The 18,104-nt window shown below is 29.7% G+C and overlaps 2 protein-coding genes across 2 annotated transcripts; both read right to left on the bottom strand.

The window, feature by feature from the left end:
• Window positions 1-10,313: 10,313 nt before the first annotated feature.
• Window positions 10,314-11,813, bottom strand: LOC114390392 (homeobox-leucine zipper protein HDG11-like). Its single transcript, XM_028351116.1, has 2 exons — window positions 11,330-11,813; window positions 10,314-10,537 (listed from the first exon to the last, which is right to left on the bottom strand). The coding sequence occupies exons 1-2, from the start codon at window positions 11,525-11,527 to the stop codon at window positions 10,454-10,456; spliced, it is 282 nt and encodes a 93-aa protein (XP_028206917.1). The 5' UTR covers window positions 11,528-11,813; the 3' UTR covers window positions 10,314-10,453.
• Window positions 11,814-11,843: 30 nt separating this feature from the next.
• Window positions 11,844-13,982, bottom strand: LOC114390391. Its single transcript, XM_028351115.1, has 6 exons — window positions 13,642-13,982; window positions 13,454-13,550; window positions 12,318-12,424; window positions 12,142-12,241; window positions 12,026-12,064; window positions 11,844-11,934 (listed from the first exon to the last, which is right to left on the bottom strand). Exons 1-6 carry the CDS (start codon window positions 13,789-13,791, stop codon window positions 11,930-11,932), a joined length of 498 nt encoding a protein of 165 aa, XP_028206916.1. The 5' UTR covers window positions 13,792-13,982; the 3' UTR covers window positions 11,844-11,929.
• Between the last annotated feature and the right edge of the window lie 4,122 nt (window positions 13,983-18,104).

The raw sequence follows: 18,104 nt of genomic DNA, 5'->3' as shown, positions 1-18,104 counted from the left end.
CTCAATATAATATTAAACTAATTCATTCATGCATGTCCTTAATATTTTTATAGTCAATTTTCTAATGATTGCGGTCATAATATATTAATGTTGTTAATTGGTTTCATTAGTTAGTCTCTAAAATTTGTGATATTAGACTTAAAATATTTTTGTTCCTTGGCTTATATTTTAATTTTGGTCCTTAAAAAAATTTTGGTTAACTTTTAGTTCACTTAAAATTTCTTTGATTTAATTTTGTTCTTTGTTATTTTTTTAGTGTTTCTGGCATCTTTTTTTTTGTTTTAGTTTGTATAATAATTTATTATTATTTTTTGAAAATAATTAATATGGACTAAAAACAGATGATCTACCAATTATAACTACAAAAATAAAAAAATAGATATATTCGAAAGATTACAAAATACAAAGGACCAAATTAAAAAAAATAAGGAAACCAAAAGTCAAGAAAAAAAAATTAGCGACTAAAAGAAAAATACTATTATATTTCCAAAATCAAAAGTATTTTTAAGCCTATTAATTATATGAAATTAATTAATTACATCGATTACAGAATTTCATTTGTGCTGATTGATCTTAGAATTTAATTTATATTCCCTATTGGTTTATATTTACACTATCAACTAATTAGATGTAACTTTTAAGATAGTTTTTATAAAGGTTAACAAAGTTATTATATATGATAATTAATTATGATTTGATGACTACTTTCGATACACCAATGTTATAAAATTTATTATAAATTATTTAAAAGCTGTTTAATTACAAAATCACTTTTGAATATCTCTGATTTTAGATAAAATAACGTTTTTTAGCCACTGTTAAATTTTTTTCTTCTATTAATTTTGTTTAATTAGATTTTTCTTTTACGGGTTTCTGGCATCATAGATGGGATCAAACAGTACCCAAGTGCTGTTTTGAATAAATCAGGTCCTATTGTTTATTGGAAACACCCTCCTTTTGGCACTTACAAGTTAAACTCAGTCCATGATATATAGTAGTACTGTGGTCTTTGCCTATGCTGCAAATCTCTGTCATTTACGTTGGAATAGATTGATCTCCTTACAAATGGATGTGAATCTCATCATCCCTTAAAAGCATTGGAAATATTATTTCTGATTCAGGCAATTTGATCTGGTCCTACACTTTAAGGGTAGCAGATAGATTATCAAATTTTGTTTTTATTTTTAGATGGTCAGGTTAGATATTTTGAATCTGTTCCTTTTATTTTGAATGTTATTAAGTTTTGAGTTTTGAGAATCAAAGATAATTTCATAAAATTTATAATAACACTCATGCACTCTTATTTAACCAACTGAACTACATCACATATCACATATCGATCTAGTTTAAAAGTCAGATTAAATTCCAGTTCTTTAATTAATTACTATATGCTAGCTGACGGAAATTGTTTTAGGTCAGTTGGATGGCTAATTAATTAATACCATCAGTTAAGCGAATTCTATCATTTATCTATAATTGATACTATTAAAATTTCTTAATTAAAATGTTCGAGTATGAAGTTGAAATTTTCCCACGTTATGATTTTAAGAAGGGTACGTGGAATGAAGCCAAAATACTTTAAACATCAACAAGAACAACATAGAATGAAGCCAGCCGTTCAGAAAAGTTAGTTTAAACAATTCTGTGGTCAGTAGCCACACACCCACTTATATCACCACAAGAAAATAATTTATTAGTGAGTGACTAAATTTAACGACAACTATACAATATTTATTAATAATATAAGTGTCAGTAAAATTTTAGTAATGAATTTTTAAAATTTTACATATAAATTATTCGTCACTAGAGTTAATTTTTATATAGTGTATAAAAGAACCACATCAGTTTAATATAAAAATATTAAAAACTAATTTTAATCATTTAATTTCATATAAACGATTAACATTAATTCTAAGTAAAAAATTATAATTTATATATAATTATATCATCTACATTTTTACACTTATTTCTTGTATATATAGCTAGAGAAAGAAAAAGTGCTTCCTCTCACTCTAGTTACATATACAAGAAAAAACTAAAAACTAACTAAAAAAATTAATCATATATGTATGAATATTAAATAATTGAATGATACAATCTAAAGTTTATATTAGGAAGCTCTTCGCTAGCGTATAAGTATAAACTTTAAACAGATACATGGTTAACATTAAAACTAATTAAAATAGTTTTTTATCATATATATCATTATATGAATAGAACTAACATTTTTTACCTCTCACCACTCTTACCGTCCTAGATATATCTCATCTATAAAGGAAAGATGTACAGAGAATACTTGATTATTGTAAAAAATGAAAATTAGAATATTTTAGTTTTTAAATATTTTAGGAGTTTTTATTTAGTCTCTTGAAATTTTTATTGTTGTTTTTAGTTCCTTAGTTTTTTTTTTGTTCTTATAAGACTAAAAATAAAGATGAAAAAAATTAAGAGACTAAAAATTAAAAAGAAAATAGAAAATTAAAAAAAATTAAGCACTAAAAAGATAATTTGTCTAAACACAAATAATAAAATTTATATTTAAATGATCATAATCTAAAAAAACGATCATTTTTTATTCAAGTTATTATTATATAAACAATATATGTTTATCACCGGGAGAATAAAGCACTGGAAGGCGTGTCGGTCCAGAAAAGCAGAAAATTAAAATATTTTCTGGTGCACAAGCGTTCTCTCTTGCATATCCACCAAATTAAATGTCATGAACATGTGAATGTATGCATGCAATGTCTACCTTCTAAATTTCAGAGAACACACAAACCCTGTATCATTTATTAATTTGCACCTTCAATAGCATGCTTGTGCTGATTTTTTTTTTCATTTGTAAGACAACCATCAGCACCTCTTTCGCTGGTTCTGGTTTGTTATAATTAAATCAATGATATCTTTTGTCTATTGAAAAAAAAAAAAAATAGCATGCTTGTGACTTAACTTTTTAACAAGAGATAATTTTATTTGAGCAAAATACAATTAATGTTATTTCTTTGACTATTTAATAGGGTTGCATGCCTAATACTTGAATTTGAAACCAATAATTTAAGTGAAGAGACCTGGTATCAATTCATCTACACATTTAATAATGTAAATGCTTTTATGCTATTGAGATACAGTTTTGATTCCACCTAGTGTTTACATAACCTCTTTGGCATGTTGCCCATTTCCTTCACTCAAAAATCACACAAGGGTCACATTCATATGGCTAGTGGAATTCAATGTATATGGGTTGATCATGGGCAGCTTCAAGCACAATCATGAAAATTAAAGCTTGAAGGGACCATATGTTACTGTGCTTGGTTACCATTTGAAGGTAAGCCCGGGATAGGTCATAGAGAGGAGTAGGGCCAATTCACATGATATGACTCGGTGGCTTGTATTGTGTTGATATGCCTCTTGAGCTGTCATGTACCCAAATTGCATCTCTCTATTTGAGGAAGTAGTTTTCAACACCCCATGTGTTCTGTGCCATGGCAAGTTGAGCATGCACAAACACCGCACATATATTCACCTGCCTATATACTGAATTAATTTAATGCTTTTATTATATGGCAAAAGAGAGAATGGCACTTACCATCTTGGCATTCAGTACTAGTTTTGAGTTTTGACTCTCACTTGGGGCCATGAAAATAAAGTGCTTATGCATTGTCTTTTTGAGATGATATGAGATAAATAAATTATTTAAGAAAAAAAAATATTCACATTGTGAGTGATCACATTTTTTTAGTAGAGATTAGTTAGTATTTTTAATAATAAATATTTGATGGTCAACAAAATAAAAGATATACCCATAAATCCAAATATTAATTTCCGGATCAACAAAAAATTCAAGTTTAATATGCAGTCAAGTTAGATGGGTTTATGAGAGAATGAACAGGGATTAGGTCAAAGAAAATGAATCACATTTATTCAAAATTGTTGCCTAACCAAGTTCATCCTTGTCGTTTGTTGCCGGCCGTCAACCTTCATTCTCACTGTCTCTGTTCTAAGATGTTTTCATCTAGCTATGTCCCTGTGTCATTTGCTATTGATTGCTAGCTATGTTTGGATTAAAAAATTGTGAACTTTTAAGTTTGGATGAAATTTATTTTGCAAGTTGAATTTGCGAAAGCAATCCTTCCTTTACTTCTATTTCAAACTAAGTTTCAAAATAAAATTGCAACAAAACTCAGTTTAGAAAAAGGCTCAAATAAAATTAACATACTTTTAGATCTTGAAACTAAAAATTAAACATACACTTAGTCTTCATAACAAGTACACACATCATATTCATGAAAGTTCAATTGATCATGGGTTTTTTTTAATCGTTGAATATTTGGATGCATTTATGTTTTGCCGTAGTATTTTATTGTTTCTTTTTTTCATTAAATATTGATTGCATACATCATACATGTTAATTTCATGATAGGTTATGTGCTCTCTTTCAAGGTTGCAACAAAAGTTGTTGACTCTTTTTTTATTATTATTATATGGATTCATATTAAATAATGAAATTGACATGTCATTAGTGTGTGAGTAGCATTGAATTTTTTATTTTTTAAATAAGGTCTCAATTTTAAGTTTAATGAACGAAAAAAAATTATGATTAACAGAAACAGAAAAAAATTAAAGATGGTAATTGATGACATTTTGATTGGTGTGAACATCTTTTATCTGCTCCAAATTTAACTCCATCCATCTCCAACCTCAAATTTTTTAACACCACTAATTGACATATACACTTGTATATAAATGTAATGGATATTTAATAATAAGGCATATCAAAAGAATGATCACACCAAAGCCATACATTCTGGCGTGACAAATTGTAGACTTTTATCAAATCACACTTTAGGGCCGGGGAAAAAGAAATTATGAAAGTAGCATCACTCCATGCATTTTGGTGCCAAAGCTAGGGGGTGATTTTTTTTTTTTCAACGAGTGACAGTAATACTGAAGTAAATAGATAATTAAGTTGACATTTAAATATATAATTGAGGTTAAATCTATTTAAAACTAAAACGCAGATAAATTATACACATATTGCATCAGGTTGAACGCAAGAGTAGCATGTTCAGAAAGTTTAGTCTTTATTTATTTATAAATTACAACCTGACGATTTATCGATAACTCGACAGGGATGAGGCCCAATAAGAAATGGACTAAATAGGAATTGCATAAACCAAACGGAAAATGAGCATGAACCTGGGACGGTAAAAGAGAGGCAATTGTTTAACACCCATGTGTATTTACTTTGGTACACCCCAATTGCATTATGAATTGGACAATTCGTAATATAATTACATCCCAATTACGGATTGATAAATTTGTAATGTAATTGGGGTGCACAAAAATAAATACCCTTGTGGGTTAAGTAAGTGCATAAAAGATATTAGTGACAACATGATCCAATCAAAATATTGTGGACCTCGTGAAGGGCTTTGCTATTCCCACCCTATTGATTTGCTAAGTTCATCCACAATATTTTTAATTTTGTTTAACAAAATTACCCTTAGCGGAAATGTGTTTCAACTGTTATAAGGGTGTGACTTTGCAATATACAACGAAAACACATTTTCTTTGTGTATTGTTTCACAAAGCACAACGGAAATATATTTTTATTGTGCATTAAATTATAGGCTTAAATAAGTTTTAGATCTAAATGAAATTTATGAATTTTTTTCTTGGGTTTCTAATAAATTTTTTCAAGTTGAATTTGAAAACTTAGTAGTTATTGTGAGTTGAATTTCTAGTGATTCATACACTGACAACTTCTAAAGTTTGTCAAGTATAATCATAATGCATGTAATGATAAAACATGTAATACAAATTCTGTTCCTTCATTTAAAATATTTTTTTTTTTCAATTTTATGTAAACATGAAATTAATTATGATTGAACTATTAAAAGAATGCTTTTGAATTATCGATAATGCATATCTTAAATAATACGTGTCAATAGTTTTAATTTTAAAGAGCATTTAAAGTTTAAAATATAATACATATGTCATTTTAAATAATACATTTAGTCTAAACATGTTATATTTAAATAACCTTGTTTATGAAACTAGGTTCCTTTTTGAATTACTCATTCATCCATGCACTCATGATTTGCATATGTTATGCAGGAAACGGCTATTCAACATGATCAATGAACTGCCAACAATTTTTGAAGTTGTTACTGGTACAACAAAAAAAGTTAAGGAGATGCCTTCAGTTTCAAACCACAGTGGCAACGGGGTCAAGTCCAGCTCTAAGGCAGTAATAATATCTTCTTACATGCACATCTGCATGACATATAAATATATTTTTCATTCATACTTTATTTTTTTTTAGACAAATATTAATCAGTACCATAAGGATATTAGTTAAAAAACTTAAAAATAAAAATAGGTTTATTGTTCATAATTTTTCTAATATTTTTTTATGATTTACACAATAAATATTTTTTTAGTTCCTTAACCGGTATTCTGGTTATCAATACCTTCTATTTTTCAGTTTGATTTTAAGGTGTTGCCTATTTCTAGATACAGGCCCCATTAAATTGTTTTTTGTTCATACACATCTATCAAATATACTGAAATGTGTGTGATTATTATCTCCTCAGCTGATACAGTGTTGTTGGAAAATTAGGGCTGAGCAGTGGCACTTTTACATCGTTTATAAACAAGCGATGCACGGAAATCACCTCTATATTCGTTACTATGTTACACACTTTTGCATCGGTTTACTATCAAACCAGAACCGATGCTGTGTGCTTTTATCAAAGAAATATGCAATATATATCATGCTCTTATTAGTTTCAAATCCTTTTATTATAATTTTAAAAAATTCATATTAAGTTTACCTATAAAAGTTAAACTATTCTAAAGCAATTATATGTTTTTTATTATTTAAAAAGCTATTACTGAGAGGGGAAAACATACAGCAATTGCACGTTGGTAGAAATCAGTAGATTTAAGAAAAGGACTTATAACATATTTTTCTAACGCTGTTTTATACACTTTTTTATTGATTAAAATATATTAAAATTGTAAATTATGATTTCAACTAATTAAACAAAAATAAATCTACAAAATCTTGTTATTTATTCTACTAATAAATTTTATTTAATAATAAAGAGCTTACTAAACAAATGTAGTAAAAAAAAAGTGTGACAACCATTTCTCATAAAATCAATCCATTCTATTTTAATTTCAACACAGAAGGAGAACAAATATATAGTGAGTGGCCCAATCAATATCATTCATGCTTCATATGCAGCTTTCGAAAAAGCTTCTGCCATATTGCATTACATGTTTCATCAGAGATCTGGGATTCTCCACTGGGATCTTAGAAAGGCCACACCGTACGTTTTATATATAAAGCAGCTAGAATTCAACCTTTTGAACGAAATATCTATATATTTATCATGATATGCCTCACTTTTTTTATTTTGGAGAAAAATAAAAATTCAACAATTTTAATTTAATTAACACTAATACAAATGTGATATTTAATAATAATTTTTCTAACACTTAATCAAAATATTGCTAAAAATCTTTGACAAATTAAAAAAATATCGTCAAATTATGAATAAATATTATTAATATATTTTTTGACATTTTATTAGATAGTGCATAGTCCATATTACTAAAGTTTTTTATGATATTTTTTAGGTTTTAATAACATGAGTTATATGTAATATTTGATAAAATATCATAAAAATATATTAATAATATTTATTCATAAATTGATAATATTTTTTAAACATTGTCAAAGATTTTTATTAATATTTTTACTAATTAAGTGTTAGATAAAAGAAATGTTGTTAAAGATCACATATATAATAGTGTAATTGAGTTAAATTAAATTGTGTCTACCAACCTAGTAGTGAAAAAAAAAATTAGTGATTTATATTTTTTTAAGAAAGATTAATTAATCATTTAAAAATTCAGTAAATACTTTTCACTAGTAATATAGTGATACCGTCACAACAGAAAGTCACTAGATTTTTTTTTATAAAGGAAAATAATAGTCAAATCACATAAAAATAATAAATAAAGTCATTAATTACATTTGTTAACGTTTGGGTTATCTTTTAAAATAGATACATAAAAAGACATTTTAATCAAAACAAATTGACAGTATCATACATGTTTTTATATTGTCATCTAACAATAAATAATCGTATTTGATAAGATTATTAGTTTTTTTATCAAAAAATTATTAAATTTTGTAATAATTATTTTAAAAATTATATAAAATATTTTTTAATTGATTTACAATGTGAAAAAAATTACATTGAAAATGTATGAAAATTAAAATAAAAAGAAAAATTCATGTTTTAAAATTTTTATATTCTGAAAATTAAAATAGTTGAAATGCCCTTTAAAAGATATTTTTTCGTCTTTTATATCAAATTACTTTAACAAACTTGTTGTTATATGGGGTCTTGGAAGGATGGTGATAATTGGGAGCATGGATTTAGAGATTGCATTGTCATCCTCTTTTTGTATGAGAAGATCTTTTGCATAATAACCTGCGAAAACTATTACGTAATGCTGCTTTATATATGGATGAGAGGGACAAGTGGAAGTGAAAAGGAGATAGTTCATGCGTATTTTACAAGTTATATCTCATATCGCTTCTTTCACATAATATCTACTCGTGAATTTATACTTGGTTAGACTTTTAGTTTGTTTTACATATTATTAGGGTAAATCATGTTTTTTCCTCTAAAATATGTAATATCTAGTTTTAGTCTCTTTTAAATTTATTGTCTCTTTAATTTTGAAATACATAAATTTTGATCTTCCAAGACAAAATGTGGTTTAGATTCACTATTGCAAAAATCACATTCTACATCGATTATTTGCTATATATGACATTGATTATTGACTATCGTCGTATCAGATGTCGTAAAAAAAATGCGTCTATAATAACAATTGTTAACAACCGTCTTAGCTAGAATGTTTAAACATTTTAAAAAGATCATAAAGACAACTGTCTTAGAATGTATTATTTTTTTTTAAGCTTTGCAAAAATCTCTTGAACAATGTATGAAGGAAATCTACATATACAAGTACAAGACAAGAGCAATTATACATTATTATCAGCTTCACACCTAACCACAAGATGACTTTACACCAAGTACAAAACACTAGTAAGTAAAATCTGACCTAACAAAAAAGTTAAATACAACCTATTAAAATTATTCCACAAAGAAAAAAAATAGATCCTTTTTTATCTTTTTTAATATAACTAACATATCAAACCATTAAATAAACTTAAATCTATTTCATTAGCATTATATATCAAGGTCTGAAAAATCAAATCCACACTTACCATGTTGCTCGAGATCTTTCCAAAAAAGAGGGTACTTAATTGAACACAGTGTCAATCTCTCTAGCTTTGCCGTGCACTTCTTCAGCCATATCAGAATTTATGAGACCACCAAATATAACAGTGCCAAGGATTTCCTTTTATTTCTCTGGTAACTAACTGGTTTAAAAAAAATTGGATTAAATACAATTGCAGAAAAGGAGAGAAGAGTAAAAACCTCTGTCACTGAACGTCTCCTCCAACTGATTCTATTTATTGCAAAAAGTTTGAAAAATATTAGAATAATAAAAACACTTTTAACCAACAAAACAATAAAAAGAGAAGAGAGAAAATAATGAATAAAGAATACCTGAGAATTCACTACTGGAAAAGGAAGTTTCAACATCAGTGGAAATCGACATTTAACATCAGTGGTCAACCGATGTCGAATAGAATGTTGTTGAAAGTTAAAAGTTTCAACATCAGTCCTCCAACCACTGATGTAGAAAGTCAACATTTTCTACATCAGGCCTAACGTACCAACAGATGTAGAAGTTAAACCTTCTACATCGGTGCTATAATAGAAAACGATGTAAAATAGCGTTTTTTCACATCGTTGGTTAGTTAAGAAACGATGTAGAAGTTAAACGTTCTACATCAGTGTTATCATAAGAAACGATGTAAAATAATGTTTTTCGACATCGGTGTTTAGTTAAGAAACGATGTAGAAGGTAGACCTTCTACATCAGTGTTATCATAAGAAACGATATAAAATAGCACTTTTCGACATCGGTATTCAGTTAAGAAACGATGTTAAATATTTAATAACCTACAATTAAAAATTGATTAATTAATGATCATTTTTTATATTTTCAATATTAATAACCTTCTACGGATGTGGTTAATTAATAATATAAAAAAGATTACTATCTTATTAATTTTCAAAGTTTTGTCCAACCAAAAAAAGGTTGTGTTAATAGAAACAAATTAAAAATAAATTAATAATTATGTAATTAAGAAAAAACTAGTAAAGGAACAAAAAAATGGAGACGTGTTCATTTATGTTCTTTTACACAAGAATAAAGACCTGTACATTTATGTAATTAAGAATGAAGTAGTAATAGGAAACTTTGAAATAAGATTGCGCAATTGGCTTCTATTTTAGTAGTGTAAAGCAAAATATGCTAATTGCCAAATTGTGCTAAGAACTATACTAAACACGTATAATGGGTAAAACCAAAGCACCTGCAGGGAACAAAAAAAAAGGACAATCATTAAACACGTATCTAAAATGCATTAAAGTCTTATAAAAGAGATTCATACTGCATATGTAATATTAGTTGATTTGGATAGGTTGGCTTTAAAAAATCAAATAAAGATTATTTAATTGAAATAGTTTTTATGATATCAAACTTATAAAAGATCCAAGTTTATTTGATTTTAATTAGTTATAAATTTTTATTTGATTTTCAATTTAGGTAGGATTTTGACAGGACCTTACTTGAATACTACGATGGTATTCCATATTTAATTTTTCTAAAGGCTTGCATCTCTCTTCCCAATTATATTTCAATGTTGCATATTATCTCTCACACACACATTTATGTTTACTAATGTTATTTATTTTTTTCATTTGTTGGAAAAAAAATTTCGTAATAAAATAATTATTGACATAATTGAGTTTACATTTACATGTTTCAAAATATCACGATGGAAGATACCAGCTGATATGCGGTGGAGCGCTGGGAAGAAGTGTTTATGCTATATAGAGTGCTACATTATCCTTCCGAACAAATGAGTACTTCTGGTACATTTCTTGAAAATCACATTTCCTTTTATATGATTTTACTTGCGAAAACACATTATTTTGTATAGTAATGATTTAGAATTAAACAATATTATTATTATTGTATGCGGTTGTCTATTAATTAATAAATCCAAATGAGGTTGTCTATTAATTAATAATGGGTCTATGAACACACAATAATTCACACTAAAACGTTATTAAACTTAGCTTTTTGGAATTTTTGCACATACCTCATTCCTTGAGTTTTCATCACGGAGGAAGTCAAAGACTCGTTTAGGAGGAACAGGAAGCCAAAAAGAAGTGGCAGCACTAAGAACAATGCCAGGGGGTCTTCCAGGTTCATCCACACTCTTTCGAGCCAGCACTAGTCCTAAAGCCAGTGCAACTCCAAACAATGCATGAAGCCTCACACAGAAGTACTTAGCCATGAAAATCTTATTTTTGTTATGTGAGAATACAACTTAGGTTTAATAGCAAACTATATGAAATACACCAACAGACAAGTCTATAAGAAAAATTCACTTGCCTTGTAATTGTCTTCGACAAATCTAACTACTAGGTTTCCCATCGGCAAGGTCAATGCACAAAGGAACTAGCACAATCATATTCATAACCAAAAGAATAAATCATGAGCACATGGTCCAAAATAACAGCTACACCTTTAAAGAAGGGAAAAAAATAAAGAATGAGATGCAAAAAATTGGTTGAGTTTAGAAGTACATACTATACAAGTGAGAGGAAGTGCCTTGATTAGACCAAAAGCAACCAAAAGAGCATAGAGCATAAAGATTGCCCCTTTCACTACCTCTGCACCTTTTTTAGTGTCAAGTCTAACCTGAAAGAGAAATGGAAAATAAGTAACATAGGTAGATTCACAGCATTAACATGGATTAGAAAAAAGTTCAATTTAAAGAAAGTGCAGGTACCAAAGGTGACATTTTCCCAACCTCCCTGTCTCCTTCCACCTGTGTTGTGAATAAAAACATGTCACCTAATCAAAGTTCCTAAAAATTGGAAATTAAAATTCAAAAAATGAATATACCTGATGGAAATGACTGCAAAACAAGATAAGAGATGTTGTGAAGCCAACAAGAATTGATGCTGAAAGAACCGTTCCACTTAAGGGGAAATGGTTCATCACACTGTCCAAATCATTCCATATCAAAACCATGAAAAATCAAATATTATAAGACATTCTAATTAGGTAGCTGAGGTAACCTTGAACTGCCATGTAATAAATAAAAAGCACAAGTGGCAAAAGGCCCAAATGCTGCAAAGCACAAGGGCTCTCCCAGCCCCTGGTAGCTTAACCGAAATGGTGGACACTGCAACAACAATTGGCCAAGCACAGAAAATTGCAAGTTAATGACTCCTGAATAACTTTCCAACATGATTATGATGTCAGCAAAAACTTGTACCTGATATATATAGCCACAAATAATTGCACAAACAAGAAACAATATTGAACGTATGTTTCTTTCCACAACAATATTGACTGAGATCCATTCAGAGAAAGATGAACAACGCATAGCAAAGCTTGTTCTTGTGAACTGATCCAAAGATGAATTCAATAACAATAACAAAAGCCAAAGTCAACAATAATAACAATTTAAAACATGTCAGGCACAAATATATTAAACTACAACATCATAAATTAGAAAGGTTCACAAGCTCATTCAGATGATCCTCAAACACCTCTATTTCATACGGCTGATTATCACCCTCTAGCAAATCTGTCACCTTCGAAATTACAGATTTGATTTTCTCCCTTTCTTGTAAACAAAGCTTTGAACTGATATTCTTATTATTCAATGCATTCCTCATCTTGTAAACATAGTCATCCAAAGCATTCATTGTATTAGCCTTCTTCATGAACTTCCTATCATCAACCTGATAATTCTCAGCTTCATGAATCATTCTTATAATCTCCTCAGCTGAAAGCCTTTTTTGGTCATTGGTTATGGTAATCTCATTCCTATAACCAGTGGTTGTTTCTTCCACAGAAACAGATAGAAGGCCGTTTACATCTATAGTAAAGCATACATCCTAGACTACAGAAATACTATAAATTCCATGAGGCAGGGGCAGGGGGCCTAGATTAGTGAATGAAGTTTATCAATAAATAACCTGCAGAAATTGTCCTAATATGCATGAACAAATAGGAGAAGTTGAGCAAGCTATGTAACATGCAAAGTCAAAAAATAATGCTTACAATCTCCTCCTAGACTGTACCACGAGATATGTCACTAAGGTAATCAACTTCGTCCAAAACAATCACATCAACATTTACAAGTCCACTTCTAGAAGAAACATTACCAACACTGCATGAAAAGCAGTCGTCAATAAGTACTCACATTCTGCCGCGGCCTCCCCAATCAGCGTCTTCCTGCTGCTCGTCGGAGCGGAAACCACCACCGAGAAGCCTCTCAAAAAAGCCAGTATCGCTTGCCACTGAAACTCAACAAAAACAAATCAAGATCTCAACACACAAGTTTCGAATTTCTCGAAAACGAAGAGAAACAAAAACAAACGGTGAACGAACCTGAAACTTGTCAATGCGGAAGTCGTAGACTGAGGCGAGCTCATTGACGTCGAATTTGAGGGAATACGTCAGCCTCGTTGGAAGCTTCACCCGAAACGTCGTCGTATTCGTCGATAGAAACGTTGTCTTAGTCTTGGTCTTCTTCTTCATCGTCTTCTTCGTCCTCCTCGGCGTCGGAGAAGGCGCGAAAGGTGGAGGTCGGGGACTTCAAGGAGAAGGAGGCGTGGAATTTGAGGAAAAAGGAAGGGATCGAGGGTGAAGGAGAGAGAAACGTGTGGAGAAGACCTAAAGGCCTCCTTGAGGAGTTCTTTGCCCGAAAGAGAGAGAGAAGCGAGAATAAGTTCAGATCGGAATAAAAAGCAAAAAAAACCCAAGACCACAACGGGTTTGTTTAAAAACGTTGTTGAATAGAATAAGTTACATCGTTTTTGTTAAAAAACGATGTTGTTCACAATTCATGTTACTTGCAGTTCAACAACGGTGTTCCAAAAACGATGTTGTAATGTGCAAATAACATCATTTCTTGCAAAAACGTTGTTAAAATAAATCACTTATTTACTAAAATGCCATTGCCTCTAAAATAACATCATTTTTGGAACCACCGATGTTGAATGCGCGTTGTAGAATATTATTATTTTAGTAGTGATTGGAAAAGGAATAGGGCAAGTTAGAGACAAAAAGAGTCGAGGAGCAATGCTCTTTGCCTCCATTTTCCTTCACTATGTTCTTCTTTTCCATCTCTCTTCACACCTTCTTCTTTTTTTCTCAACCAAAAATTCCACGGGGATATATGACTTCTTAAAATGAGTGGTATTGATTTTGTCAAGGCAACTTGCTGTAAGAGATTAATAAAATGAATTATAAATTTCAAGTGGAGAGCAAAGTTTACAGTGAATACTTTATTTAGACCAATATTATTATAATAGAAAATTTCCAATCAGCCAATTCCTTTATGTTCTATTGCCATTATACAACTCAGAACCAAAATTGACATCTCTAACTCAAAAGTATGATACTCAGGACAATGAGTTATTTCAATCTTATACCGTGTAGTCTATATGGAAAATTTAGACAAATCACAAACAATGTGGAAAATTTAAATGCAGCAATTAGAATTCTTGGATTTTTATAATTCAGTTTGGATATGCCACAAAGTTATATTTCTTAGTTGAAAGTCCAACACCTTGAGCATTAAAGCAAACACATAAAATGCAAAACTAAGGAGAAAGTATAAACCACAAAACTACTTAACTCTTGCTACAGCCACACACACAACCCAAATCAAACCCTATGAAAAGACCCTTGTCAAACTTTAGGGGAGAGAAAGGTACGAGAGAAATCAAAGTTGTGAGATAGACGAACCTAAGAGAGAGGTTGTGAGTGCGAGTAAACGCAAGGGGTTGCGAGAGGTTTCGATGTGGAGAAAGTGAGGTTGTGGTGAGCAGGAGTAGGCCGGGTTGCATAGTTGAGCAATTTTTTGGAAAGTGTCTATTTCCCTTCTTGCAATCGATAACAAGCTCGCTCCTTTCTTCTTCCCCTTCGCTCCGCTCATTTTCGTGCCTCTCCCTTTTTCCCCAAATGATGGTGATAAGCACTAGAGTAGGGTTTCTATCTTTTAAAACGCCAACAACACCTGCCGTTTTATTATAAGCTAGGTCCCCTTATAATGCGCGCGTCGAAAACAACGACGTTTTTACATATAAATCCATCGTCGTTATCGTTGCCCCTAGTACATTTTATGGCGGTTCCATAAAACCGTCTTAGAATGTGTGTCATAAAAAATTATTATTCTTGATTACAAAACTAATCTCTAGTAGTGATTAGATAAAGTTTGGAGGATAAAAAATGATACATTTCAAAATTAGAGACAAACAAAATTTTTAGAAAACATTAAAATCTAATTTTATAGAGACTAAAAATATATTTTATTCAATTATATAAGAAGTAATTAATATGATGTGGCACTATGTTATTTGGACTTTGTGGCAGTTCAAGGAAAAAAAAAGTTTTTAAATTGGTTTTCTTCGATTTTATCCATATTATTGCTAATATGGTGAAACTCGTCATATAGACTTCGTTTGTCTCAAAAAGGAGGTGGAAATTATTGTATTCTCTCTGGTTGGTACGTGATTCCAGTGCTTTGCATTAAGCAGACTTTATTGCGTGGCTAATTATCTCTTTCTTGTACATGGTTAAAACACCACTAGTGCACTTAATAACTTTTTTTTTTTGCATATAAAAAATTCAATTAAAATACATACAGTATGTTATAGAAAGCAAAAGTTTTGGTTCAATTCTAGAACCATGCAAAAAACTCAAATATCTGATCGATCAAAACTTATTTTCCTTCGTCTGTAGTGCTTTTCTCTTGGTTGGTTGTAAATTAAACTTTTCTTTCTGGCAGAAGGTGCCCACTAAAGGAGCAAAACAAGCACATGCATAATTTGTTTTGGCCAGATCCATGGAATCTTTCTTTGAATGACTCTCTCCAAAAATCTGGCATAGTTGCATACTATACATCGCATCTATATATGTCAATAATCATTATTTCCCTGAACTAGATGTCGTTACCATTTCAATGCTAGAGCTAAAGCCCTTTTCCATATATATTACTAAACTCAATTCGTGAACATTATCGTGTAATTAGAGTGGATAGGAAATTAGGTACGTTCACAGAAAATAAGAATTTCATTTATAAGATTAAGTAACGACTTCTAATGATACCCTGACTTTGTACTGTAGAGAGGTTTAATTAATCCTCATTTGATTTTTCTAGTTGCAATGATTATCATTTTAGTTTTTTATACAGCAAAACATTCTATTTTGATCTTTATATGTTGTTGCCATTCTTTAAACTAAGGTGTTTTAATCTGTAGGGATTAAAAGAAAAATTTGTTGCAATTATAAAACAAAATAAGTAATTAAACCTCGTAGAATATTTTATAAGATTAAGTAACCAATTGGTATGTTATAAGAACTAGCCGAAGTAATAATATTGAAGTCTGAAGACAAAAATTTAAAGGTATACCATGAGTTTGTATTGTAGAAATTGATAGGATTATACTAACATTTAGAACAACCAAATAACAACGTAAATTAATAGCCCTATTATTCTTTTAGCCCGCTTCCATGATAGTACTGGCCTACTGGGTCACAAATTAGACTAGAGACTGGTCTCCATACTTTTTCTTTAATTAACCTGAATATGACAAAATTAAATTTTAGAAATATAGCTGAAACGAAAAATAGAGTAGGTAACCATTTTTCTTTTATCAGTAGTTAAGGTAACAATATATAATCCAAATTTGCAAATTGAATACATAACACAATTATTTCCCTACATTGCTACTAATTTGAATAGTCTTCAACTCTTAAATTGAGTTTGACTCTTCCTCAATCTTATAAAATCTATTTGTAAAATTTTATCCTGATTAGAGGCTTGAATTTTTTTTTTCCAATATGAATAATAATTCGGAAATGCATCTTATTGGTACGAAGGAAATTTCGTATAGATTATAAACGATGTGCCTTCTTTTTCCTATCAGAGGGTTCCCTTCCATAAATTAATGATTTTTTTTCCTTCTTGTTTTGTGTTTTTCTACTGCAAATATTTCTTTTTCCTATCACGTGGCTTCACTTGTTATAGGAATAAAGATCGGAAATGCTTCTTTTTCTTTCAGCAGTTATTAGAATTCCACTTTTCAAGTCTTCATGTCCTTCTCCTCCCTTGATGGTCTCCATTGATTTCAGTCTCTTGTATATGTATTTTTTTTTTCTTGGGTTTGAAACGCAAGATTTTTTGCTTATTTTAAAAGGGATTTTCTTATTGAATAAATTTTTTGATTCAGCAGCTGAAGGGGTCTTTTAAAAATGTTAGAATGGACTTGCCGAATGATTTTAGGAAGATACAGCAAATGACAAATCCGCCAAATGAAAAGTAGTAGACATTTGTTCTGAGAGATAATATTGTTTTCTTTAAGTTTTGATGAGAGAGCATCATGATTAGCGGGAATTTCACATAGCATCAGGAATTTTTTATTTATTTTTTTCACAGCAAATTTGTTATTTTAAAAAAATTAATTACACAACAGAAATTGAAAGTTTCGTACGTTTCGTGCTACTTGATTTGGTACCAAATAACATTGTTGATAATAATTTTACACCAAGCCCAATCGCCATACATCAATCAAAACCCTAACAAAAGAGAGTTTGGCAAGTCTGTCATCCCAATCAAATAGATGTTTTAGCATTCAATGAATATGTAACCGAGGAGAGTTATATTCATGAATTATGAATAATCATATAAGTGAATATGACATTACATCTTAATTCAAAATTTTAAAGTTAAATTTATAAGTATTTTTTTCACTTGTATTTAACTTTTTTATTTTTATTCAAAGTAAAACTTTACTCCACACTTATATTTCAATAATCTTTTTCAAATATAAGTTTCTTCCACATAA

Source organism: Glycine soja, chromosome 16 (genome assembly GCF_004193775.1).
Source record: "Glycine soja cultivar W05 chromosome 16, ASM419377v2, whole genome shotgun sequence".
Classification (NCBI taxonomy): Eukaryota; Viridiplantae; Streptophyta; class Magnoliopsida; order Fabales; family Fabaceae; genus Glycine; species Glycine soja.
This window is presented reverse-complemented; position numbering and strand designations above follow the sequence as displayed.

Excerpts from the sequence above, each read along its gene's own strand:
- LOC114390391 (XM_028351115.1), bottom strand. The coding sequence starts at position 13,791 with ATGAAGAAGAAGACCAAGACTAAGACAACGTTTCTATCGACGAATACG. Across the intron at positions 12,425-13,453 it reads TGGGGAGGCCGCGGCAGAAT|TGTCCACCATTTCGGTTAAG; the intron begins GTGAGTACTTAT and ends TTGTTGTTGCAG. Across the intron at positions 12,065-12,141 it reads TTTGCAGTCATTTCCATCAG|GTGGAAGGAGACAGGGAGGT; the intron begins GTATATTCATTT and ends TTCACAACACAG.
- LOC114390392 (XM_028351116.1), bottom strand. The coding sequence starts at position 11,527 with ATGGCTAAGTACTTCTGTGTGAGGCTTCATGCATTGTTTGGAGTTGCA. Across the intron at positions 10,538-11,329 it reads ATGAAAACTCAAGGAATGAG|GTGCTTTGGTTTTACCCATT; the intron begins GTATGTGCAAAA and ends TGTTCCCTGCAG.